This window comes from Xyrauchen texanus, chromosome 10 (assembly GCF_025860055.1).
Source record: "Xyrauchen texanus isolate HMW12.3.18 chromosome 10, RBS_HiC_50CHRs, whole genome shotgun sequence".
Taxonomy (NCBI): domain Eukaryota; kingdom Metazoa; phylum Chordata; class Actinopteri; order Cypriniformes; family Catostomidae; genus Xyrauchen; species Xyrauchen texanus.
This window is the reverse complement of record NC_068285.1, coordinates 39,402,918-39,428,608: the sequence shown is the minus strand read 5'-3', so window position 1 is coordinate 39,428,608 and position 25,691 is coordinate 39,402,918. Positions and strand designations below refer to the sequence as shown.

The following is a 25,691-nucleotide window of genomic DNA, read 5'->3' as shown; positions in this document are numbered from 1 at the left end:
CATGCTAGGCTAGGTTTAATACTCCGACGTTTCTGCCTGGTGGGACGGACTAGATTTGTTTACCACTTCTTCTGTTCACGTGAAGCCTCAGCTCATGGCTCCAGCATGCACAGCGCTCCCATTTGTCAAAATTAGGCGTTTGTGTCGTCACTGACCAATCAGTGCTCAGAAGCGGCGCGTGGACACCTCGTGCCTGAGAGCTCCGAGCTAGTGCACAGCAGCTGCAAGAAGGGAGGAGTCGCTGCCGAAGAGCATGACAGAGGGACGGCGTGTTGTACAGGCATGCCCGACAGTTTGGAGAACCAATAAGATTGTGTCCCCAAAACTTATTGTGTGCTATGTTCAACGCCGCCGCCTAAATCGTGAGTACATTTATGTGGAGCATGATGTTCAGGCTGGGCGGAAGGAGAGAGGGGGTATTTCCAGCAGCTAAATGTGTGTGTGTGTGTGTGTGTGTGAAGGAAAGTGGTGCCTCTGCTGGTACAAACTTGTTTATCCGATGATGACTAATAAAAAAGCAAATGACTGTGTTTACAATATTACCTTGGCAAGATTTCGAATTTGATGTGTCCAGTCAGTGGGTACATATTTGTTTTGTGGAGGGACCTGAAAATGCCCGGTGTGCCAGATTACCAATCCAGTCCTGATCAATGCCAATATGATAACTTCTAATACATTTAATATTTACGAATTCTTTGGATAAAATGAGTAATTTCAATTATTACTTAATTTTTTAAATATATTTATAGGCCAAAGCAGAAATTATTAGGCTGCTTTGTTTACCTTTTAAAAATGAGTAGGCCTATATGCAACATATAAAACCACAAAAGTAACCAAAGAAATTATTATGGTTACTTTTACCGAAACCAAGTCACAATATGGAAACTATAGTAATGCTGTATCAAAACCTTGGTTACTGCCAAAATAAAAATATAAAATTGGTTACTATGGCTAATACAACAGTACTACAGTAAATATATGGGTACTTTTCATACGGGTATCATATATTAATGCAGATTAAAGATCATTATCAATGTTTTAACACCTCTGAATTCAAATAAATCTGTAAAAATGGTCACTCAAGCCCATTATAATACATGTCACGTCTAGGTTTGACATTTCTTAGTGTGAATAACTCCAGATGCTGTTTTTCTGTCATAACTGCTCCATCTCTGAACTCCATCACTAGTTAAAAAAACAACAACTTCAGAATCAATATTTTTATGTGAGGATATATTCTTGCGATCCACCCATCCCTACTAATCAGCCGAGGAGAGGGCTAAATGCAGCAAGATGCGGCAGCTGCTTGTGGCTCTCTCTCCCGAACTGCTGCATCCAGCTGTATTTATCCCCCTCCTCATCACACTGATCTTGGCTTTTGATATATCTGTTAATATATACAGTAGTTAAATAACATATATATATACATATATATATATATATATACACACATATACATACAGTGGGGAGAACAAGTATTTGATACACTGCTGATTTTGCAGGTTTTCCTTTTACATAGCATGTAGAGGTCTGTAATTTGTATCATAGGTGCACTTCAGCTGTGAGAGACGGAATCTAAAACTGTCTTTTGAATAATTAATTTGCATTTTATTGCATGACATAAATATTTGATCACCTACCAACCAGTAAGAATTCTGGCTCTCACAGACCTGTTAGTTTTTCTTTAAGAAGCCCTCCTGTTCTCAACTCATTACCTGTATTAACTTTACCTGTTTGAACTCGTTTCCTGTATAAAAGACACCTGTCCCACACACTCAATCAAACAGACTCCAACCTCTCCACAATGGCCAAGACCAGAGAGCTGTGTAAGGACATCAGGGATCAAATTGTAGACCTGCACAAGGCTGGGATGGGCCACAGGACAATAGGCAAGCAGCTTGGCAATTATTAGAAAATGGAAGAAGTTCAAGATGACGGTCAATCTCCCTCGGTCTGGGGCTCCATGCAAGATCTCACCTTGTGGGGCATCAATGATCATGAGGAAGGTGAGGGATCAGCCCAGAACTACACGGCAAGACCTGGTCAATGACCTGAAGAGAGCTGGGACCACAGTCTCAAAGAAAACCATTAGTACCACACTACGCCGTCATGGATTAAAATCCTGCAGCGCACGCAAGGTCCCCCTGCTCAAGCCAGCGCATGTCCAGGCCCATCTGAAGTTTGCCAATGACCATCTGGATGATCCAGAGGAGGAATGGGAGAAGATCATGTGGTCTGAGGCACTAAGTTTGAAGGTAGGCCTTAAAATACATCCACAGGTACACCTCCAATTGACTCCAATTAGCCAAATAGCCTAATTGGCTAATTACCTAAAGCCTTGACATCATTTTCTGGAATTTCCCAGGCTGTTTAAATGTACAGTTAACATAGTGTATGTAAACTTCTGACCCACTGGAATGGTGATATAGACAATTAAAAATGAAAAATTCTGTCTGTAAACAATTGTTGGAAAAATTATTTGTGTCTTGCACAAAGTAGATATCCTAAACTACTTGTCAAAACTATAGTTTGCTAATATTAAATCTGTGGAGTGGATAAAAAATGTGTTTTAATAACTTCAACCTAAATAATATAAACTTCTGACTTCAACTGTACATTCATCATTAAATATAGCCCACTATTTTGTTTCGACACCATCAAATATGTATTTTCGGTATGTTTGTGGAATGGTGTTTCACTTTGTCAATGAGAGGAGAATTACGCCCTCTAGCGACAGAGTAGAATGCACATCTTTGAATATTTAAGAAGGTATTTAAAGGAATAATCATTCATTCAGAAAATCGCTCATCATTTACTCACCCTCAGGCCATCCTATATGTGTGTGACTTTCTATTAGAAAAATATTTTAGCTCTGTAGATCCTCATAATGCAAGTGTATGGTGGCCAAAAATGTGAAGCTCCAAAAAGCACATAAAGGCAATATAAAAGTAATCTATTTTACACCAGTGGCTAAATCTATATATTCAGAAGCGATATGATAGGTGTGCTTCCTTTATGTGCTTTTTGGAGCTTCACATTTTTGGCCACCATTCACTTGCATTATGAGGACTTACAGAGCTAAAATATTCTCAATATCACAGCTAAATTGTTCTGGGTGTTGTTTACCGTAGTTGTTATCACAAGATCAGGGGGGCCCTTTTACGGGGTCATCTCATTACTTCTCCATTAATATGTAAATTTTAGCAGTAATAGTTTAGCTAGCAGTTGTTTCTCATGTGGTTCTTCATCCTCTTCCATGAAATCAGTGTCTTTTCCACTTCAAAAAGGTGATTTTGAAAGTACATTTCTGTAAGATTTTAAACATTATATCAGACAAAGACTGTCTTTAAGTGTTAATAAATTGTACTGTGCCATCTCAAGATGGATGTCAATTTTTGAAATTATGTTTAATATATTTTGAGATGACTTTAAAAAGTATCAGGGTTGACAGTTATTACAGTTCATTTAGCCATTACTAGACTTATGCTCAAGGTCATGACACTAATAGGTGCTTATTAAAAAAGTTATAAAATGCTGATATTTCTACAAATATCCACTTTTTAATATGGACCCAAGCACTGAAAGTCCGATGGCCCTATTGTTCTTATAAGGATTATTATTATTATTCTTTCAAGGTTTTGCTACTTTTGGGGTAATTTCCATGCATAAAAACATTTGAAATTTTACACACACATCAGAGTCATCAGCCATTAGGGCAGGGCAAAGTTGCGGGTGGGGGTATGGGTGTGCAGGGGAGGCTCTGTAGCGTCCCCTTGAAAATGTGCATGTAAGGGGGCCACCGTAGCACCCCATTTTCATCTACAGTTGCCAAAATAGGTACATATATAGTTCCCATCAAGCCGGAAAACTTTCATAATTATAGTCATTAGGTCTGCCCAACAGAAAGTCTGCCATTTTGCATTTTTTAAATATTGCGGTCTCTGAACTTTTAAATAATCCTCCTAGGGGATTAATGAGACTGTATCCATATTTTGCCAAGACATTGAAGATGTTAAGTTATGAACTGATTTTTGATATAGTGAATGGTGTTGCCATGGCGAGGCATTTAATTAATGGTGAAAAATGGTAAACAGGAAGTGTCTCATCTTCTGTATGCAAAGTGTGAATTAGATCAAAATTGAGATGTACTGTATTTTTAGTCTTGGGGGCTAATCATATCGCGGTTTTGCCTCACCAGGGGTCAGTCAGACTCGTGTTTTTTGTCGAAGGAATGAGCGTCACACCGAGGCCTGTACTCTGGAGCGGGATCAATTTGGAGGTGAAGGGTCTGTCAAAGTCTGGGGCGGTGTGTCACAGCATCATCGGACTGAGCTTGTTGTCATTGCAGACAATCTCAATGTTTTGCGTTACAGGGAAGTCATCCTCCTCCCTCATGTGGTACGCTTCCTGCAGGCTCATCCTGACATGATCCTCCTGCATTAAGATGCCACCAGCCATACTGCTCGTTCTGTGCATGATTTCCAGCAAGACAGGAATGTCAGTGTTCAGCCATGGCCAGCAAAGAGCCTTAAAGAGATCTCAATTGAAAGTGAGGATGTTTTTGTTTCTGAGTATATTTACCCAAATTGCTTAATTTTTTTTTTAGAATAATGTCAGATGCATGTGTCCACCTGTTTTCCGAAAGCCACTGGGTGGAAATGGACCCATGGTGCTTTGGCCTGCTGCTTGCAGCTATATTTATCAGTTGTTTTCTTCAGAAAACCATGGTAACAGGGATAACAATTTAAACGTGCCCTTTAGTAACTTTTGTTTTTGTCATCTTGGACTCACACTGACACCTAGTGGCGTGCATGTAGCATCATTCATTTCAGTTTCAGATGCCATTGTAGAAATGTACAAGATTACTTTAATATATGAATGAAAATCTCAAATTACAGGATGGTTACTAAGATTAAGCCAGTAGCATTCGGCTGGTCATGTGATCCTATATGGCAGCCCTCATGAGGGGACCCTCTCTATGCAGAATAAAACATCTTTATATGGTTACTGATGTGACTGGAGTTATTTATTTTATATATATATTGCAAAAATACAATTAAATAGTGCACCTTTAAGATTGTCCCCTACTGAAAAACCTAACAAAATATAAAGTGATAATAAAAAGGAGACATTTACTTGTACTTGTAGAGCTGACATCCTGAGAAAATGATAATCTCATTATGACAGAGTATATTTATGGAATTATTATAACATTATATATATATATATATATATATATATATATATATATATATATATATAAAATACTTTCATGCTCCCTTTAGAGTGCATCTAGAGATCTGTTGGATTTCTTTAATAGTATTTTAATGGAAAACTCGAGGCTGACAACAAAGTCCTTTTTAAGGTGCCACACAACATGACAGTTGCCAATGGGCCTTTATCACACTTCCGTGTTCGCAGAGCGGAAGCTTCGCTTAGTAGCACAAAACAACTTCCGCTGCAGACTGTTTCAATGGCAGTGCCCACAGCGCAGTATTATTATGGACTATTTTATGTACAATTCATCTCAAATACTTAATATAAACATTCCTACAATCATTACTCAGGGATTATGAAGTATAGAAAATCCATCACAGAGACCGATTACAGAAATTAACAGGTTAAATCGTTGTAAATGTAGAGTTATAACCTCCTGCAGTGTAAATAAAACATGAAGATAAAACTGTCTGTATAATATTTATAATAGTGAAAACAATGACATTAAAACACATTCTCTTCAGACTTGAGCTGAAAAGTACAAGCAGCTCCTCGTGAACTGGGAAAACTTTGTGCTGATAATCGCCTCTCTCAGACACTATTACACATCAAAGTGCTAGATAACACATGCTGAAGTGCCGAGTTACCCTAATGTAACGATTAAACGGCTGATGTTTACTGCCAAATGCATCCAAGTGGGCTTAATTGATTTAGGAAAACTGCGATCGTCCATAGACAGATCAATGACCCCAAGCAAGCGTAAGCAGCCCTCTTTTATTTAACATAATGATCAATGATATCTTTAAGCAGGTTGAACCGAGTTTGGGATGATTGCTTTAGGCTGATGATGGGGCAGTGTGGAAGAGAGGACGGAATCTCTTGTACAATAGAAAATGGTCCAGTTAGCGATACAGGTTGAGGAGTGGGCAATGAAATGAAGATTTTGCAAATAATGTGTTTAAAAAAAAAAGAAAAATACAGCAGTAAAGCACATTATATGGTCATCCACTTGACCAGGTAGATGTGGTGACATTTTTGGGAGTGTGGCTAGACAAACCGTTGACCTTAACCATGCATATTGGGATTACAAAGTGTAAAAGAGTACTAAATGTTATGATATGCCTGGTAGGATGTGATTGAGGAGCAAGCCGCAATTCACTTATTGTGCACTCATAAGATCAGCAATTGATTATGGTTGCATGGCATATGGAACAGCAAGTGATTCACTACTGAAGAAAAAGATGTGGTGAAGATGCAGAATATGTTGTAGGGCTTTTAGTACATCTCCTGTAAATGCCCAGACAGTGGAGATGGGTGAAATGCCATTGACAGTGAGGCATCAACAACTATCAAGGACTTCTTGGTTATCATAAAAAGGACACAATGATGTGCATACCACAAAATCTGTGTTTGATGAGTGCTGGGAACACACACAAGGCAGCATCAAGAGCTTAGGATGGACAGGAAATAGAACCACCCAATTAATGTGTCTTGAAATATAGTCAATATGGCATTACCTGTGGTTCCACCATGGTTATTTGCTATACACTGCATTGATACATATCTACAAGAACAAATAAAAGAAAATAAGGTATTGACAGAGGATTGTATAGTTAATCAATATATTTAATACAATTATAATAATATGGTAGATAGCTTTACAGATGGATCAAAAGACCCAGCATCTGAAAAAGCAGGAGACACTGTGTATTCACCGAAATATCAGGTAGCGTTTAAAAAGAGAGCACCAGACAATTTAATGGTGTTTACGGTTGAGTTGGAGGCAATATATTTGGCTCTCCAGTGGGTGGAAGAAGTAAGACTTGACAAAGTAGTCATTTGCACAGACTCTCTAGCAGCCCTGAAAAGTCTGCAATTTGCACATTCTGACTGTAGACAACATAATATATGACATTTTACAACTCTTTTACACACTGCATACTCAAGGAAATATCATTAGTTTTCTCCGGGTTCCTGCACATGTAGGAGTAGGAAAAGAGATTGTGGACAAACTAGCAAAAAACTCATTAAAATGTAATTATGTCAAATTCATAATTCACATGAGCAAATCAGAAGCCAAGGCACTTATTCATGAAGCTGAAAATAATATCTGGAAGAAACTTTGGGATGGAGAAATAAATGGGAGACACTTATAGAATATGGGTACAGGACATTTGTACCCATACTGGGTTATGAAGTCATTGTAATGAAGTAGAGACAGTTGAAGATGTTATACATTGCACAGCCTCCAACAATGAGAGATGAGAATTACACTCAAAATTGCAGGCAAAGGGAACCCAAGGCATGTCATTATAAAGTATTTTGACAGAAAAACACAGCATATAGTTTATATGAGGCACTGTGTTGTTATGACAAATTTCAATTCAGTTCAGTTGGTGGCGGTAATGCACCAAGAGCTGATTTGCCGACCATCAATAAACAAGAGAAGAAGAAGAACAAGTACTTCCAGGTGAAAGGTCACGTTAAAGTCTTGTAAAAATGGCTGCCCCCTTGGAGTTGTACTGTTGGAAAGGCGACTATGGATTACCTTCAGTAGATGTCGACTGTTTGATTGTGCTGGTAAGATAACACGCTGGTTGGTTTGATATCACAACAATGTCCTCTATTTTATTTTTAAGTCATCCCTATTTTGTGATATTGACGTAAATATGTTGTATTTGTGTGTCGGGTGTCACGGGAGGTGGGAGGTGACGTTCAGCACGCGTGACTGACGCTGTCAGATTCATTCATGTTTTATTCCTCCCCCTAGCATTTGAAATGTTATTTTGTATTGTTTGTTTTTATATTTTCTTCAATAAAAACAAAAATAAAACCCTAGATTATTATTATTATTATTTTTACCTTTTATGAGGGCATATTATTTTCTAACCCCCTTTAAAAAAAAAAAATGTCTTACACGTTGACTTGAAGTTTATCAATTTAGTAATACAAATGTATCATGACATAATATGTGTAACTTACTATAATAGATAATTAAGAATTATATCAGATGTTACAAATAATAATAATAATAATAATAATAAAGGAAAAGTAGGGGGCGTTTTGTTTCTCCCTCATGTTGAATTTGTATGGCATTTTTGGTGCCATTTTTTTGTTGTTGCCATGAGCCCCACCTGACCCTGTTTGTGAAATTGGCCATGTTCACTCCTTTCCATAAAATGTCAGAGTTTTTTGTTTCCATTTAAGAACACAATATGCTTTTCCAAACATTCTCCTATCATGCTGGAATAAAATTATCATCACGTTTTGCACAAAACACACAGTATGCAATTCTCAAAATGTAAATTTTCAATTCAAATTTTCACTCAAATTGATATCCTAATAAAATAATTTGTAATGCAAAATGGGAGCATTTTCACCACTGTTCTCTCAATACATTGGCTCATACCAAGTTAACAGTTTTTTTTTTTTTTTTAAATTTTAGTAATATTAACTGAATTAACTATGGCATTTAATCGAAAAGAAGAGAAAAAGCTAATTATTTTTATTATGGATAGTTCACTCAAAAATGAAAATGTTGTCATGATTTACACACACATGTTGTTCCAAACCTGCAGGTCTTCTTTATTTCTGTAGAACACAATTAGATATTAGGTATGTTAGCCTCAGTCACAATTCACTTTCATTGCATATTTTTTTCCTTGCAATGAAAGGGAATGATGACTGACGCTTTGTAACATTAAGATTAACATTCTGCTCGACACCAAAACCAGATGTTGAGTTTTCACATCCACTATATTACTCCTATTGTTTTCCAAACAACAATAATACTTTGCAGTGGCCATGTGTGTGTTATCATTTGAATTTGTTTGTGTATACTCCAGTGTGGATGAAGGTAGAGAACGAGTGGATTATCTGCCTGTACAGAACAGCTGTCTAAACAGCCAGCAGTGAGTAAATGTTGGGGAGTAAAGAGTCCTTGAACAACTATCTAAACTCCCCAAACACAAAAACAAACAGTAACATTTGAGTCTCATGTTTCTGACAGTGTCAGGAAGAAAAACTGAATTTCAGGACAAGGAAAATAGTTCACACATATTTTCAGCAAGAATGGCCATATTAACTAGGCTATTATTCAATCGTTCAGTGGTTTTTCTGTAGCAAAAAGAGTAACAAAAGTTTATAGATTTTTTTAATAAATATTTATTTATTTAAAGGAAATATGAGTGGTGCTTTCCCTTGCAAAATGCACCACCACAATGCTAGGGTGTTGTGGGTGGTTGCCAAGGTGTTGCTATTAGGTTGCCAAGTTTAATACTTTGTGAAATAGTAAAATAACCTTTTTATTCTTCTCAACATGTGTGGGTCATTCACTATTTAACTGGCTTAATGGAAGACACACTGGAAAAATCAAATTACCTTTTGATTCTTCTTGTTTTTCCTGATCTGCTATTCTGTTTTCCAGACATATAATGGAAATGAATGGCATACAAAGATCTGACATTTGTGATGATTAATGCATTTTTCTACTGTTTTATATTCTGTAAAGGGGAATGTCTCAAACACTTAAGAATTTGTCCTGCTCAATAGAAATTATGTGGGCAACAGAGGTTTTTACAATGGTGATGGCTTTTTCTCATCTAGCCTAAACATTCTGATGGAGAACGAGTGGTTTATGGTTTCTATGGGTACAGAACAGTCATCATAGAGGACTGTGTCTCCAGTTAACTTTTTTGTAGTTCTTTAAGCAGTTGTTGGGAAAGGAAGCTATATTTATTTAAAAATATTGCACTATAAATTGCCCTGTTAGAGGACATTTTGTTTAGAAGTAAAAGGGCATCATATAGTCTGTATTTTGGCTAAAACTGGTGAGCACACAAAATTTTACATCCCATCAGGTTGGGATGGACATTCATGGCTTGCTTAAAGAATAGGTCCCCCCCCAAAAATTAAGATTTTTTCATTATTTACTCACTCTACTCCTGACATCCCAGATGTGTATGACGTTTTTCTACAATATCTCAGCTCTGTAGGTCCATACATTGCAAGTGAAAGGTGACCAAAACTGGGAAGCATAAAAGTAATCCATATGACTCCAGTTGTTAAATACATGTCTCCCAACTCCCTTTTCACTGTACATCTTGCCGTTAATGTCTTTAGGCACAATCATGATTTCAAGCTCGATTACACTTCCTAGTGCTTAATACATGTGCGGGTGGCTGGCGCTATAGGAAGGTTAATCGTGCTTGAAATCATGATATAGTGGCTGTAAGCAATTTCTGGTTTCCGTTATTTATATTTACTGTATGACTGTTGACATGGCATGTCATTTAGATGGATTGTTGCATCACAAAAGGACAGTTAGCCTTCCGGATTCACCACTGAACTGGTTGGTATATTTAAAAACTTTGAATATGATATTATTAGTTATTTTTGATATTTATCAAAACATGACCTCGCACGTGACATCCTATCCATTGAGCTTTCTGAAATAATTGAGTGCTACATTTACATTTTTAAATTGATGTTATTTCTCAGAACACCTATTTTTGTGTCATCTGTCAGGTAGTATTTTATTTGGGCATTTAAAAGAGCTTTAAGAGTCAAGTTGACAGATTCCGCTTTGCAAATGGCACATTATAAAAACACCTGCTTGAACGTGCACTGAAGGTTGGGTGCTTGGTGTTATAATGTTGTTTTAAATGTGGTGTTTTAAAGTCAACTTGAAGCAGTGTTCACAACTCATTTGACCTCTTTAATGTGTTTCCACGTGGGAGAATATTCAATTGGGATTCATTTAGGGCGGGACTTGAATTTAACCATCAGGAATAGATTGGATTATGAAGGCTAATTATTATAATTTTTTTATCTTGGAATAATGTGCACAGATGAACCATTCAAACAATTGAAAATGGTCTTTAAAGAGCTGCAGAGGGCTTGTGATCCATGGGTTGAGTACCAAGATTTAGGTGTAACTTTCCTTCAGTTTGTGGATTGTATGCCAGTTAAAATATTGCAGCTTTATAATATAACATGGTAAAACATCATTAAAATACTGCAACATAAAACCTTCAATTATATTTTTCTGACATCGGCTGCACATTTAAACCCAGTAGTAGATGAATGGGTAGGGCAGCTGGATTGTGTGTAACATTGAAAGAGGTGTGCATTTCTTTAACTGCTGCCAGACTCTTTCTCGGGTTACCAACGGTGCTTTGCAGATGCATTGATTCTCATCTTAAAGATGTTGTATTGTTGACCTACCTATATGGAGATCTGTTTATTGTACTACTGGTTCCAATTCTTCATTGTCCGGTTCAGCCTTGTATTGTGGAATACTTTTCTACAACACAAGGCTGTTTTTTGTCCTTGCTCTTGTACTCCGTTTAGTTTCTCATAAAAAGATAACATTAAGAATTGGAGTTCCTGCTAAATGCCTTCTCAGCACGCCAGTTGGGAACCCCAAACCGCAGTGGAATTTACAGGGCAGCACAACGCTTGATGTGTTTTAATGTCACTTTCGTGACTGCTTTGAAAATAATGCATTCACAAGGTCTCATCGGATCTTTCCCCCTACCTCTATCTTTGCTCTCTGAAATTCCATTGAGTGCTTGTGCTACGATGACTGTCATTTCAGATCCTTCTTTTAAAAACACAGTTTAATTTTAACTGGAAGCTAATTCCTTGTCTCTCTCTTTTTCTCACTCAGGCCTATGCTAAGTTCTCAGGTGCTCCCCTCAAAGTTCACAAAATCACCAACCCATGGAGAAGCCCTACAGGTGAGCTTAGAATTGGGTTGTTCATTCAAAATATTGCCGTGCCAGAATCACATGGTAGAGCATTGATACATGGGACAACTTTTCTTTGGTTTTGAACAACATGATCACATTTAAAGTCAACATGCTGCTACCAAATGTTCCAGAACTCTGACATTGGCCCCATTCTGCAGAGTTATTGACAAGCGACATCTCCCATCATACGTCTTTGCGAGAATTCAAACCTGTTTACCTTTTCCTGTGGCACGACTAATAGCACACTGCATCAGCAGCTTCAGAGTAGAGGTCTGTGTGGCACTGGTTATTCCATCCTGCACCGAATGCTCCCAGTTATTTTTACTCCATGTTAGCCCACACTCTGCCCGCAGTGGTTTTCTTCCCAACCGCTCCCATTCCCACAACTGCGCATTTGTTTTCCACATAGGGCAAAAGTCATACAAATTAGCAACAAGTGTACACAAAGAACGTTTTATTGTTTTGTATAGTATGATATGATGCCCATCTGACTTGCCGGAGTATGATTTCTCAAAACTTAATTTAAAATGTATTAGTTACCTTTTGATGACACATTGTGCCCACGCTTTGCTCTGCGATTCTTCTGAAGCCCCATTTGCTACCTGCATAGCCTGCTCTAAATATTGGTTGATTTGATGCATGTGTTGTCAGTCTCAGTCCTATTAGTAGCTAGTGGTAACAGGAAAAATGGGTACTGTATTTAGTACATTACTGTACCTATGATTTTTCCATCAGATTTTCTGTCTGACTTTGGTGACCATTCAATTGATGGAGCTGAAAATCCATTTGAAGCCATCTTGTATTCTCAATTCATTATTTTATTCATTGAAGTGAATGCTAGACTTGACAGTAATTTTAATAATTGTCAATTCACATATTTTGTATCTGACACCTAAAGAGAAAGGAAATACTGACAAAATGTATTACAAAGAAAAAGAAACCAGAGGTTACAGTGAAACATGGAAATGTTTACCAGATCCAACATAATTCCCTGGTATGTAATCTTTTATTTCTGCAGTCATTTAGCCTGTTTTAATAGTTCTGACAGTTTAATAGTTGTGCTGTAAGGGGGATCTAGACCTCTCATTACACCCTCTTTCAGTTAGGGTCAGAGTTCATGGGTTAACAGGTCAAGCATCCACTGAACTTTAGTTTTACAGTGCAGTGGTTGAATCCACTTGCACTTGAGGTGTTGTTGCTTGTTAAATGTATCTTCAATTTTATCCAATACTGTTTAATTGTGCTTAAACATGAGCTCTTCCGACAGGTACTCTGCCTGCTCTGAAGACCAGGGAAGAAGGAAGCATATCCCAACCCAGTAAGATCATCATTCATCTCAGGAAACAGGTGAAAGAGCCCACTCAAACCTTGTACACAAACTCATGCTCAACAGGTGAGGATTAGAGCTTCAAGCTTCTCAGCATCTAAATCAAAATCTGCATCCTCAGAAAACAGGTGAAAGATTTCTTTGTGAAGCACTTTATGAGCAGCTATAAAGTCTGTTACAAGCGTTTGTGGAGTTCAGAGATTCAGAATAGGAGTGATGTTAGATGTTTACGCAAAGACAGCTGTTGCCGGTTAATAACATCAGGAGATGGATATAGAAAGCATGTATCACAAACAATAGCATGATTGCTATTTGTCTTTTGTTTTTGAACAAAATCTGGCCAAAATTAAGTTTTTTTTTTTTTTTTTTTGCAAAATTACCTTTATCGCTATGATCTTCATGTAGATATGTTTTCCAACAGCATGTCATGGTTAGTTTTTTTGTTTAATTAGTCTTTAAAGGAATCAGATCTGCTCAAATACCCTTAAGTACCCATTTACTCTGTTTGATATGCTGCTTCACTCATGTGCTGTCTGCAGTGCACTAAAACCATGAAAGCAAAAGACATTACAAATGATACATTATTTAGTGCAAATATATTACTTTTAATCCTCTTTGAGTAGTTGAAACAGCTTCTTTTACTGATCTCGTGTGAATTCTAGTCATAGAATGAAGCATGAATTCATTGATAACACATTTTAAAGTCATATTAGTTGATGTTTTACATGTGGTCTTGAGTGTCTCCTCTAATGGGTCTTTTCCACTGCACGGTTCAACTTGGTTTTTTGGGGTTTTATACTGTGGATAGTACTAGTTACCTCATACTTGTTTTAGTACCACCTCGGTCGAGGTTCCAAGCGAGCTGAGCTGATACTAAATGTGACGTCAAAATCCTGCAGATCACTAATTGGTCAGGATGAATTGTCATTACCAGCGTCACTGGATTTCCGACATGCGACATCAACTCGCTAGTTTTAAAGTTAGCAACAGCAATAACAGTATCATTTGTTCACGCGACTTTCGAATTGTGAAAAAAGACACGGCTGTGGGTAAAACAACGCTGTGGTCAATAAACGAGGTGCAGACGGTCCACTTGTTAGTGATGAGCGAAATGGAAAAAGTCTCTCAGGAAGTGTATCAGCTGTTTGCCGCACGCGGCTACCACTGGACCTACCAACAGTGTTGGGGAAAAGTTAAAAAAACTTAAAAGTGACTACAGAAACATCTAGGAAAAGTGGAAGTGGTTCGACCAAATGGACACTATCTAAACCAGCAAGCAATGGGAGGGAGAGTGCCCTGGACTGGTGTTGATTTGCGATGGAGGATGGTATGTTTTATGTGAAATATATACTCTGCTTGAAAGCTTCACTTTATTTAGTTGACCAGCTACTGGAAGCTTGCTTCTAAAACAACCAGGCCAATTTATCTGTTACACTTGTGTAAAATCACCATGCAACAACTGCTTTATGCAGCACAATGAGCTAGCTGTAGAATTATTGTTTATTGTTTTGTGTCATGATTAAGATGATGTCACGGCAGTAGAGGCGGCACAACTATGACTTTTGATGATGCCACTTGAAAGATAAAATCTGTCTTTTATCTTTCAGAAGTACAATGCAGACTACGACCTGTCGGCAAAGGAAGGTGCAGATACACTTGCCTTTGTTTCTCTACTGGAGGAGAAATTACTACCAGCACTGGTGAGGAAAGAGAAGCTAAAATAATTATAAAAACTGATAGGTCTGAGTCATCTGACTCTAAATTTGTTTGGATGATGTGTGTTTAAAGCTGTTGTAAAATATATAATATGAGTTGAATTCTTTATTATGCTGCATTACAACATGTCAGAATAATTGTAATTACGAAATCTGATGATATAATACAGAGGTTTAGACGAGGAAATAAAATAGAATAAAATTAGCCTAGATGCCATTCAATTTAAAGCAGGGTTAAAGAATAAGAAGTGTTTTTGGTTCCGGCAGACATAATTTAAGCAGCATAGCTATGAGTTGAGGGATTAATTAGGTGTATGCCTGGCTGAATAGATACATCTTTAGTCTAGACTTGAACTGAGAGAGCATGTCTGAACACTGCTAGTAAGACTATTCCATAGTTTAGGAGCAAAATTTGAAAATGATAACCCTCCTTTTGTGGATTGTGATATTCTCTGTATTGTTAACAGGTCGGAGTTTTGCGTTCGTAGTTAGCTTGACAGAAGGTAACTTAAGTACTTTGGAGAAACTTAACAGGTAGCCAATATAACGCCGATAAAATGGGTTCTAGTTCCCACTCATGCTGCTGCATTTTGAACCAACTGAATTTTATTTATTAAACCTGCAGGACATCCACCTAGTAATGCATTAAAATAATCTAGTCTTGAGGTCATGAACGCATTAATTCATTTTTGGCATCAGAAACGGAGAGCATAACTATTTCTGAGGTGGAAGAATGTAGTTCTTCAAATATTGGAAATGTGTTTTTCAAAGTTTAGATTGCTATCAAATATAACACCTTTTTTGCTGTAGAATTTGACATTATAGTACATCCATCAAGATTCAGAATATATTTTAGTGTCTTATTTCTTTAAGTTTTTGTTCCAATAATTATTACTTCTGTTTTATCTGAATTGAGTAGAAGGACATTTCTAGTCATCCACTATTTGATATAATTTATTCACACTGTTAATTTGGAAGTTTAGAAGAAATATAAAATTGTGTATTGTTGGCATAACAGTAAAAATGAATTCCATGGTTCCTGGTAATGTCTCCTAGGGGGAGCATATATAGGAAGAAAAGCAGAGGCCCTAAAACTGATCCCTGTGGCACTCCATACTTCACTTTAATTTAATCTGACAGCCTCATTTACTCAGACAAAGTGGTAGCGGTCAGAGTGATAGGACTTAAACCAAGCTAATGCCTGTACACATATGCCAACATAATTCTCCAGCCTATTCAAGAGAATGTTGTGATCTATCGTGTCGAAGGCAGCACTAAGATCTAAATGCACTAGAAGAGAAATGCAGCCATGATCAGATGATGAGAGCTAGTCATTTATAACTGATAAGTGTAGTCTCTATACTGTGTTGGGGCTTAAATCCTGACTGAAATTCTTCATACATATATATATATATATATATATATATATATATATATATATATATATATATATATATATATATATATATATATATATATATATATATATACACGTGTACAATTTCTCTGTAAAAATTAACATAGTTGGGAGGACATTACCTTTTCTAGTATTTTCACCATGAATGGGAGATTTGAAATTGGTCTATAAATGGCAAATTCTCCTGGATCAAGCTTCTTGATAAGTGGTTTGATAATTGCCAGTTTAAAGTTTTTTAGGACATGCACTAAGGATAATAAGGTGTTAATAATATTAAGAAGAGTTTGAGATTACAGCAAACACTTCTTTTAGGAATGTAGTCAGTATTGGTTCTAACATACACATTGTTGCTTTTGATGTTTTGATCATTTTTGTTAGTTCTTTGTGACCTATAACAGCGAAGGATTGAAGTTGCTCGTTGTGAATAATTTTTGTGTTCTGGGGTGCTGTGACAGACAGATGTGTTATTCAAATTGTTTTCTGATGATTTCGATTTTATCGGTAAAGAAATTCATGAAGTCATTACTACAATTCTGCAATGGAATATCTGGTTCAATAGAAGTTTTATTTGCTAATCCATTGTGGCTCTTAACCAAGCCACAGTACTGAATAAATACCTAGGATTGTTGTGGATATTTCCGAGTTTGCTCAAATATGCAGACCTGGCAGTTTTTAGAGCCTGCCTATAGTTAGAGACACTATCCTTCCATGCACTGTGAAATCCCTCTAATTTGGTGAAAAAAAAAAAAAAAAAAGTGGTTCAATGTTTATATTGATCCATTTAAAATGGAGAAAATTGAAAAAAAGAGTAATGATTATATTATTACTGACATATTTGCTGAATATAAAAAAATGCTAACAAAAAAAATCACAGAGCTTTGAAAAATCTGACATAATTTTTTAGATATAAATTTAAAGCGTGAACAAATATTTCTCTGTATTTTTATATATGCAGCCTCTGTCGTTATAAAAATCTATTTATTTTACATTACAAGCTATGATGATGTTATCTTACCATAAGTTTCTGACCCAGAGAAAAAAAGTTTTACCATTTGCCTTTTTTTAAATGTCAATATAGTGTTTGGTGCATAAAATACATATGATAAAAATTGTTTATTTAAAAAAATATTTTAATCATATTGTATGTGATGTGCTGCACATCCTGTTTTTCTGTTTAAAACTGCACATTAACAGATTTTGTTGCTTGTGGAAAGCAACATAATTGGATTTGCAAGTAGAAACTCCATTCAGACTTTCATGATTCATTTCTTGTTAGGTCTACACACTGTGGATAGACTCTAAAAACTATGTGGATGTTACACGGTGCTGGTATACAGAAAACATCCCCTTCCCTCTCAACTTTCTGTTGCCCAACCGCATACACGGCCAGCAGCTGGAGAGGTTGAGACTTGTGAGGGGCGACCCAATCCTGGAACCTGGTGAACAGCTGGAGAAAGAGGTGGGAACAGGGGAACAAATAGGAAAAATTCGGAAAAAACAAAGATTTTAATATCTAATCAGGCTGTTGAAATATGGCATCTGGCCATGGTTTATATCATTGAGATCAAACTCTTCAAAATGTTGTACACTTTTATGAGAAAAGAATGGGTACATTTACAAGGAAGATGTTTGAAAGAATGTGATGTATTTGAAGAGTTTATGGAGTTAAAGTCAACATGAAATCAAAATGTACCATTTTCATAATACACATTCATGTTGACTTGAAGAATAGTGGAAGAAGAAAGTACAGTACATATCCAAAATGATCAAGAGGCTATTAAGACTTCATTGTCTTATAGTTTCAATTGTATATATTAAATAATATTTCAATACAAGTAGTTGAGTCAAAAAGCTAGACCCCATTGAGAAGTGTCTTTGTGAAGTAGGCTGTGTTTTTGGGAGTTTTTATTGCTAATTCTTGAATTTTCTGTCTTTCTTTCTGCTCTAGCTTTATCATGATGCATTTGAATGCATGACCTACCTATCGCAAAGACTGGGCTCACAAAAGTTTTTCTTTGGCGATTCGTAAGCAACATCACTTGCTTGTAATTGCATAATTTGTTTGTGGTGTGAGAGTATGAGCATGCAAATGTAACCATGACGTTTCATGTGCTTTCAGTCCCTCATCATTGGACGCATATGTGTTTGCACACCTGGCTCCTTTGTTGAAGATCAAGCTGCCAAACGGAAAGCTTCAGCAACACCTCAACTCTCTGAACAACCTGCAACAGTTCTGCACTAACATCCTAGAACTCTACTTCCCCTCTGATGTGCGAGGTGAATATTGTTGCTAGATATACTGCATTAAAAAGATGTTGCTCCGTTCCGTTTGTGATTTTAGACCATTTAAATCATTGATAGTATTGGACAAATCTTTTTTTTTTTTTTTTCATATTCACTGCCTAAGGATTCGTTTCAGAGTTCTGCAAGCTGTTTGTAAGAATTCTGACCCCTTTAAAGCAAACCAAACTGAGGCCATCTCAGGCGGTTGTCGGAGTACAGTTTGCTTAAAGCGTAAAATGCAAAACATACCAGCGTCACTTTTTCACAATGGATTAAGTGTTGGTTGGGACTACATTTTCTTTTTGTCCAACCAACGAATAGATGGGAGTCTATTAAAAAAAAAAACGCAATGGCAAGTTGACTCCGGTTGGGAGAATCAATTCTGCTCAGAGGTGTAACATGATCACTTGTCATTCATACTAATCATCAGTGCTTTATATTGCAGTGTTTATTGTAAGAGTTCACTTTGCCACATGTTTTTTTTTCTCCGTAAGAATGGATAAAATTAGCCTGGAATCAACTCTTAGAATTGATTCCATAGATTATGAAAACCTGGAATTAGAATAAAAATGAATGGACCTGAACAGCCCTAGCAAGACAGGAGATTTTGGGAAACCTTTTTGAAAGCAGACATTATTTTTGCAATTCCATTTGGTGATGCTAGTGGCACACTACAATTAATTTACATGATTCACCTTTTAAAAAACCTAACCACAAGGAGGGTTTAACTGGACAAAATGTTTCACACATAGTGTTCCACATATAAAAAAAAACAATTTTGTGAAACTATAGTGGAATGAGATCCAGTCACAATTAAAATGCACCAAAATTATATTTAAGCCCACTTTTAGGGCCAAGGCAAGTGTGAATGGAAAGAGAACTTCTTTTTCACTCTATCTTTTTTTAATCTACTTAAAAGGGTCTCTGTTTATTTTTAGGCCACCTCCCGAGATGAGTTCAGTTTGCTTTAAAGCGTTCATTTGAAAGGTTCACATAATCTAAACCTACTTTTTAACCCATGAAATGGACCAAAGTGTGAAAACACCCTCAAACAGCCCTTTTCCACCAACATGGTTCGAGGGCGGGTTCCTAGGCCTGTGTGAATTCTCAAACTGTTACGTACATTTCCACTGAAGAAAAGGCCGTTCTCGAGTGAAAAAATTGGTTCCCAAGCTTTCCAAACAAAAAGAATAGCTACAGTCTGCAGCCAACAGTACTTCTTCACTCTAATAACAACAATAACATCCCAAAAAAATGTCAGACATCATAAGCGTTTAGGAAACGCAGAGGAAATGAGCACTCTACTTTCGATATGGTGTTCTAAGGTGAGCAAAGTTAACTAGAGATATCACAAAGGAAAAACAAGTCTACAAGGATACAGTAAGAAATGAAGCTTGCCGGCATCAAGCGGACGATTGACCAAATCATAAACAAATTGCAAAAAATATTTTTTTTTAGGGAGTACAGAGACCATAAAATGTAGAATAATGTAATTTAGTTACCTGTTGTCTTGAGTGTAGTTGTAGTCTCTTGGAATCTTGCTGAGCAATGTAGTAATATTGGATTGCATTTCTCAGAATGTTTAAATAAGTCCTCAAAAACCGGAGTAGAAGCAACATAAACACTGAGACATGCCATGTTTGGCAGGTGAGGTAGCCACGTAACCTAATACGTCACCATTTGGTTCTGAAGTCAGTGGAAAAGGGAGCACAGGCATAGCATGAGAACCATCGCCATTTCGGTGGAAAGGGGCCAAAAGAGGATTCAATATGAAAACACCCTAAACTCTTCATTGAAAGTTAAATCAAATTAAAGTCCACTATTCCTTTCAGAGCCTCCACCTCGCAAGATGCATGTTCAGCCTGAGAGCGGCGACTTCGACAATGAGCCCCACAAGCGCCGGAACCAGATTCTTTCTGTTCTGTTTGCCATAGGAGCCATGCTTGGGTACGCTATCTTCACAGGGATTGTTAAAATCGGGCATGAGCAGCCACAGCTGAAGAACTCTAGCCACAATGATGAGGAAGAAAATGAGGACTAAATGAAGGATAGGAGTTACCAGGGACAACAAGCGTACTTTAATGCTCACCAGCCATTCAGAGTGGAGCCACACATACTATTACCTCAGCTCTTTTTAAATCTCCTGTCATGTACGAGTGCGCTCTGCCAGAGTCGCTCACCTAACGTAGCCTCAGGCGAGTGCCACATTGGTGCTTTTTCTTTTTATAGTGATTAATGGTAATATTGTTATTATAGTTACGATTCTCCAGTGTAGTGACCTGTAATTTTGACAGGTCTTTTACAGGCGTTTGGAATTTTGACTTGATTTCCTGTTTGGGTTTATTTCTTGGTCTATATTGCTGCAAACGTGTCACTTCAGTAAAAAGTCAAACACTTTGATAGCATCTCTTTTAAAATGGAAAATATCTTTAACACTAATTTGAACAAAGCTGTCTGTTTTGGAACTCTGACTCTTGTGCAATGGAATGCCATATTTTATCTCTAAATATGTATAAATAGGTGCATAGATAATTTTGAAAGCACGCTCCATAAATACAAATACAGAAGAAAGTATGTTGACATTAAAAGCTGCACTGTTATACTTGACTTACACCACTAGATGGGCTGTAAATATTGCATTTCCTTTGGTGCAGTGACCTGATTGGGTGGCCTGCAGACTAAACATAGTGACAAACGATTGACATTTTCCAACACATTACTGAAAACTTGCAAAATAAACTTACCAGAGATTCTTATCTAAACCTAAGCATCTAGGAGCACTTTGAAAGCCACTCAAGACCAGAAGCTTTATAAATCAGTTTTGTTTTAGAGTTCTCCAGAGGACTGCTGAGGAGAACGTTATTATTTCTTGTCAAAACTACAGTTAAGTTGGAGCCTTTTTCCATTATACATTTGGAGTGCTACATCTTAATCTCTCACCGGAATCCGAAGGCACTGTGGGGTTGTCCTTTTGTTGCTCGGAGGCCAGGCCTAACCTGTACCTCACTGAATATAACCATCTCAAAAAATATTATGAAGATCGTTGATGGAAATGTATAGTTATAACACGATTCCACATTTATTTACACAATGTTTCATTTGAAAATAGGCTAGTGTGCATTTTCTGTATTTTGCTTGTCCATAAAAAAAATCAAATCAGTACGAGTGTTCTTTGAAGTTATATTTAAGGGTTATAATGGAAAATTACACCACTTGAAGGTAATGCTCTTTGTTGTTGTTTTTTGTTTGTTTTACATTTAAGAACAATTATAGGTTCTGCTAGACTATATGGTGAGTTTGATTACAGGTTGATTAGCAATACACATTCAATTGTACTTTCAAAGTAATTTTTACTTGTATTACTTATATTCAGATATAGCCTTGCAAAATGTAACTTTTGGTTGACTTGTTCCAACTATAGCACTGTTAAGTATCAGGTTCAACATTTAGAAAATTGCTGCTGTCCTTGTCCCTGGGGTTTTGAGCTGTCTGTGTTGTTTGTGTAATGTGAGTGTTTCAAAAGTCAGTAAAAAGACTCAACCCGGTCGGTCAACCTAGGCCTCTCTCAGTTTTGTTAAATAGATCAATGGCATAGAGTGCCATAGATTTGCTGTTGTGTTACCAATTCTTACATTATTTTTAAGGGCTTTAAAACGTGTTGCCTCAATTTGTTCCTTCCTCTCTTATTCTTATCAATACATACAATAGCCACAAAAGTATTAGTGTGCTTGTGCCACTATGGTAAATATCATTGCATTGGATCACAAAATATAAAATCAAGTACAGTATGTTATTTACAACCCCAGTTCCAGATATGTTGGGACAATATTGAAAATGTCAATTAAAACACAGAGTGATTTGTAAATTCTATTCACCCTGTGCTATATTGAAAACACTACAACAACAGATAATTTGCTGTTTTACCTTGTGAATTAAATTGAAATACTTGACCCATGATTGTTTTGTGCATTGTTGCTGTTCTTCTCTATCTGTGTGTGTGTGTGTGTGTGTGTGTGTGTGTGTTTCTTTTGTGCTCAGTGTGCCTGTTTCAGGTGCAGCTGATTCGCCAAATCTTTGTTCCACCTGTGTGATGGTGATTTGCTGTTTCTGATTGCACTACTAATAAAATCTCTGTTGTGACTTCAAGCTAGTAAGCAGTTTTGTAGGGGTGACCTGCCCTGTTTGTTTGACTATTCATCCTGTTTTGTTAATTAAGTCAAATTAGTTTAATTTTATATTTATTTATTTCAGGTAAGTTATTTTCTCCTTTCTCATTCTAGGTTGTCTTGTTTATTATTTTGGGCCATGGGTCACCCTGAAGCCCAAATACCTGCTGTGTATTTTTACATCTTTAATACTTCATCTACTTCCAGTTAAAAACAAATATTGGATCTATGATCTTGTTGTCTTGGGTTTTTGGTCTTGCAGTTGTGTGGGGAGCACACCTCCCTCTACTTTGTTGCGTCCTACCCCTAGGAGCGTAACAAATGGGGGCTTGTCCTATTGTTTGTTTTCGCCTTTTAGTCGTTTCGCTCTTCGTTTCATAAGTATACCTTACTGGTGAGTATTTCTGTCTTTTTGTTCTCTGATTGGCAGTTTTTGCTTTTGTTAGGGGACAAAGTTTATTGAAATTATGGAATTAAGTATTGATGATTTCCAATAAGTTCAATGAATAATAGTTTTCTTTGTTGCGTCCTACCCTTGGGGACGTGACATTCACACTTATTTCAAATCAGATGATTGCAACAAAGTGTTTACCTCTGTGGAACATCACAATTTCTTCTAACACTTAAGTGTTTTGGCACTGAAAACAAATTTATTACGTCCATTATGCAGGCCTTCAGCTGCACAATTGTGCGGGGCCTTCATCGCTGTATTTTGCACTTCATAATGCGCCACACATTCTCAATTGGGACCGGTCAGGACTGCAGGCAGTCTGTCAATCTAACACCCACACTTTCTGCTCATGCAGCCATGCACTTGTAATCTGTGCAGTATGAAGGTAAAATTGTGCCTAAATAATTTGCTTGCACAGAGTAAGATATGTAAATTATAAGCGTAAAAATAAATTGCATGTGCACAGAAGGTTTTGTAAAGGTGTAAATCAAGTTGCAAGTGTAAGAAGCAAATATTAGCAATATTTAATGCTTTGCATAAGTGTAAATCATGTGTTGTGAATCTGTAATTTCGTATCAACACAAAGTAAATTTGGTGTGTGTTCTTCTGACTTTTTGTCATGCTTAATTTTGGCACTGTTTTTGCGCCTAAACATGGCCAATATATGCAGGAAAAGAAACTGTGTTTACTCCAGAGGGCAGTAAGTGAAACTTCAGCTGTAAAGGCAACGCGCAGTTTACACGGTGAAGAAAACAACCCTTCAGTGGGCAGCACAACACAAAAATGCGTTATGTTCTTGCATTCAAAACACTGGATGTAGCGTAAATTCAAACTAAGGTATCTCAAGATGTGTTGACACAGTGCTCTGTGCGCACCACATGCTATAAAGTTGATGTCAGAAGTTTACATACACTTAGAAGTTTACATCAACTTCACAGATTTCATATTAGCAAACTATAGTTTTGGCAAGTTGTTTAGGATATCTGCTTTGTGCATGACAAGTAATTTTTCCAACAATTGTTTACAAACAGATTGTTTCACATTTTAATTGACTATCACAATTCCAGTGGGTCAGAAGTTTAGTTATAGAAGATAATTGTGCCTTTTAAGCAGCTAGGAAATTATGTCAAGCCTTTAGGCAATTAGCTTCTGATTGGCTAATTGGATTCAATTGGAGGTGTACCTGTGGAGATATTTTAAGGTCTACCTTAAGACTCAATGCCTCTTTGCCTGACATCATGGGAAAATCAAAAGAAATCAGCCAAGACCTCAGAATAGAATGGTGGACCTCCACAAGTCTAGTTCATCCTTGGGAGCAATTTCCAAACACCTGAAAGTACCACGTTAATCTGTACAAACAATATTATGCAAATACAAACACCATGGGACCACACAGCCATCATACCGCTCAGGAAGGTGACACATTCTGTCTCCTAGAAATTAACGTAGTTTGGTTAAAAATGGGCAAATCAATCACAGAACAACAGCAAAGGGCCTTGTGAAGATGCTGGAGGGAACAGGTAGACAAGTATCTATATCCACAGTAAAATGAGTCCTATATCAACATAACCTGAGAGGATGTTCAGCAAGGATGAAGCCAATACTGCTCCAAAACCACCATAAACAAGCCAGGCAACCGTTTGAAAGTGCACATGGGGACGAAGGTCTTACATTTTGGAGAAATCTACTCTGGTCTACTAAAAAAGAAAATGTAACTGTTTGTCCATAATTACCTTTGTTATGTTTGGAGGAAAAAGGCTGAAGCTGGCTGGAAAACTGATTTTAAATGTATTTGGCTAAGGTGTACAGTATCTTTATATGTATATCCTCAGGTGATGTCGGTATAAATATATTTACATTCCAATACAATTCCTGACATTTAATCATAAAAACAATTCCCTGTCTTTGGTCAGTTAGGATCACAACTTTATTTTAAAGGGGACCTATTATGCAAAATTCACATTTACATGGTGTTTGTACATAAATGTGAGTCGGCAGTGTGTGTACACAACCACCCTACAATGTTAAAAGTCCACCCACCCTTTCTTATATTTCTTTTAATCAACTACAGTGTGTCAAAATGAATGGTTTTCGTTTCTGCTCTAATGTGATGTCACGTTACGACTGGTGATGGACTCCACCCTATTATCATAGATCCTCCCCTGAGTGATCTACACACAGTCCACCATATTTTCAGTCTTCATGTAACAAGACTGAACAACTTTAACAACCTTAAAATGAAGTTATGTAAAAGTAGGAATGTTATAAAATATCGATACATCAATTATTGATCAGCATGTTATTTTTTTGCTATGTTTGTAAGGCATTGATATTTTAAAATCCTCCAACATTTAAATTAGAAG

The 25,691-nt window shown here is 36.9% G+C and overlaps 1 protein-coding gene across 4 annotated transcripts; it reads left to right on the top strand.

Moving 5' to 3' along the window:
* The first annotated feature begins 206 nt into the window (after nucleotides 1-206).
* LOC127650281 (metaxin-1-like) lies at nucleotides 207-22,846 on the top strand. 4 transcript variants are annotated; one of them, XM_052135596.1, is made up of 10 exons: nucleotides 207-362; nucleotides 4,199-4,279; nucleotides 4,374-4,549; nucleotides 11,888-11,957; nucleotides 13,237-13,316; nucleotides 14,904-14,996; nucleotides 17,705-17,887; nucleotides 18,377-18,453; nucleotides 18,548-18,705; nucleotides 20,544-22,846. In XM_052135596.1, the coding sequence occupies exons 3-10, from the start codon at nucleotides 4,445-4,447 to the stop codon at nucleotides 20,750-20,752; spliced, it is 975 nt and encodes a 324-aa protein (XP_051991556.1). In that variant the 5' UTR covers nucleotides 207-362; nucleotides 4,199-4,279; nucleotides 4,374-4,444; the 3' UTR covers nucleotides 20,753-22,846. The 4 variants fall into 4 exon arrangements, with proteins under 4 accessions (XP_051991556.1, XP_051991555.1, XP_051991554.1 ...); XM_052135595.1 differs by having other exon boundaries at nucleotides 1,788-4,549; XM_052135594.1 differs by having other exon boundaries at nucleotides 207-2,255; nucleotides 4,199-4,549.
* Nucleotides 22,847-25,691: the final 2,845 nt, after the last annotated feature.

Bases quoted from the DNA above. Each gene is read 5' to 3' on its own strand.
- LOC127650281 (XM_052135596.1), top strand. From the start codon at position 4,445: ATGCCACCAGCCATACTGCTCGTTCTGTGCATGATTTCCAGCAAGACA. The intron at 13,317-14,903 runs GTGAAAGAGCCC...TTTATCTTTCAG, and splicing joins TCATTCATCTCAGGAAACAG to AAGTACAATGCAGACTACGA. The intron at 17,888-18,376 runs GTGGGAACAGGG...TTTCTGCTCTAG, and splicing joins GTGAACAGCTGGAGAAAGAG to CTTTATCATGATGCATTTGA.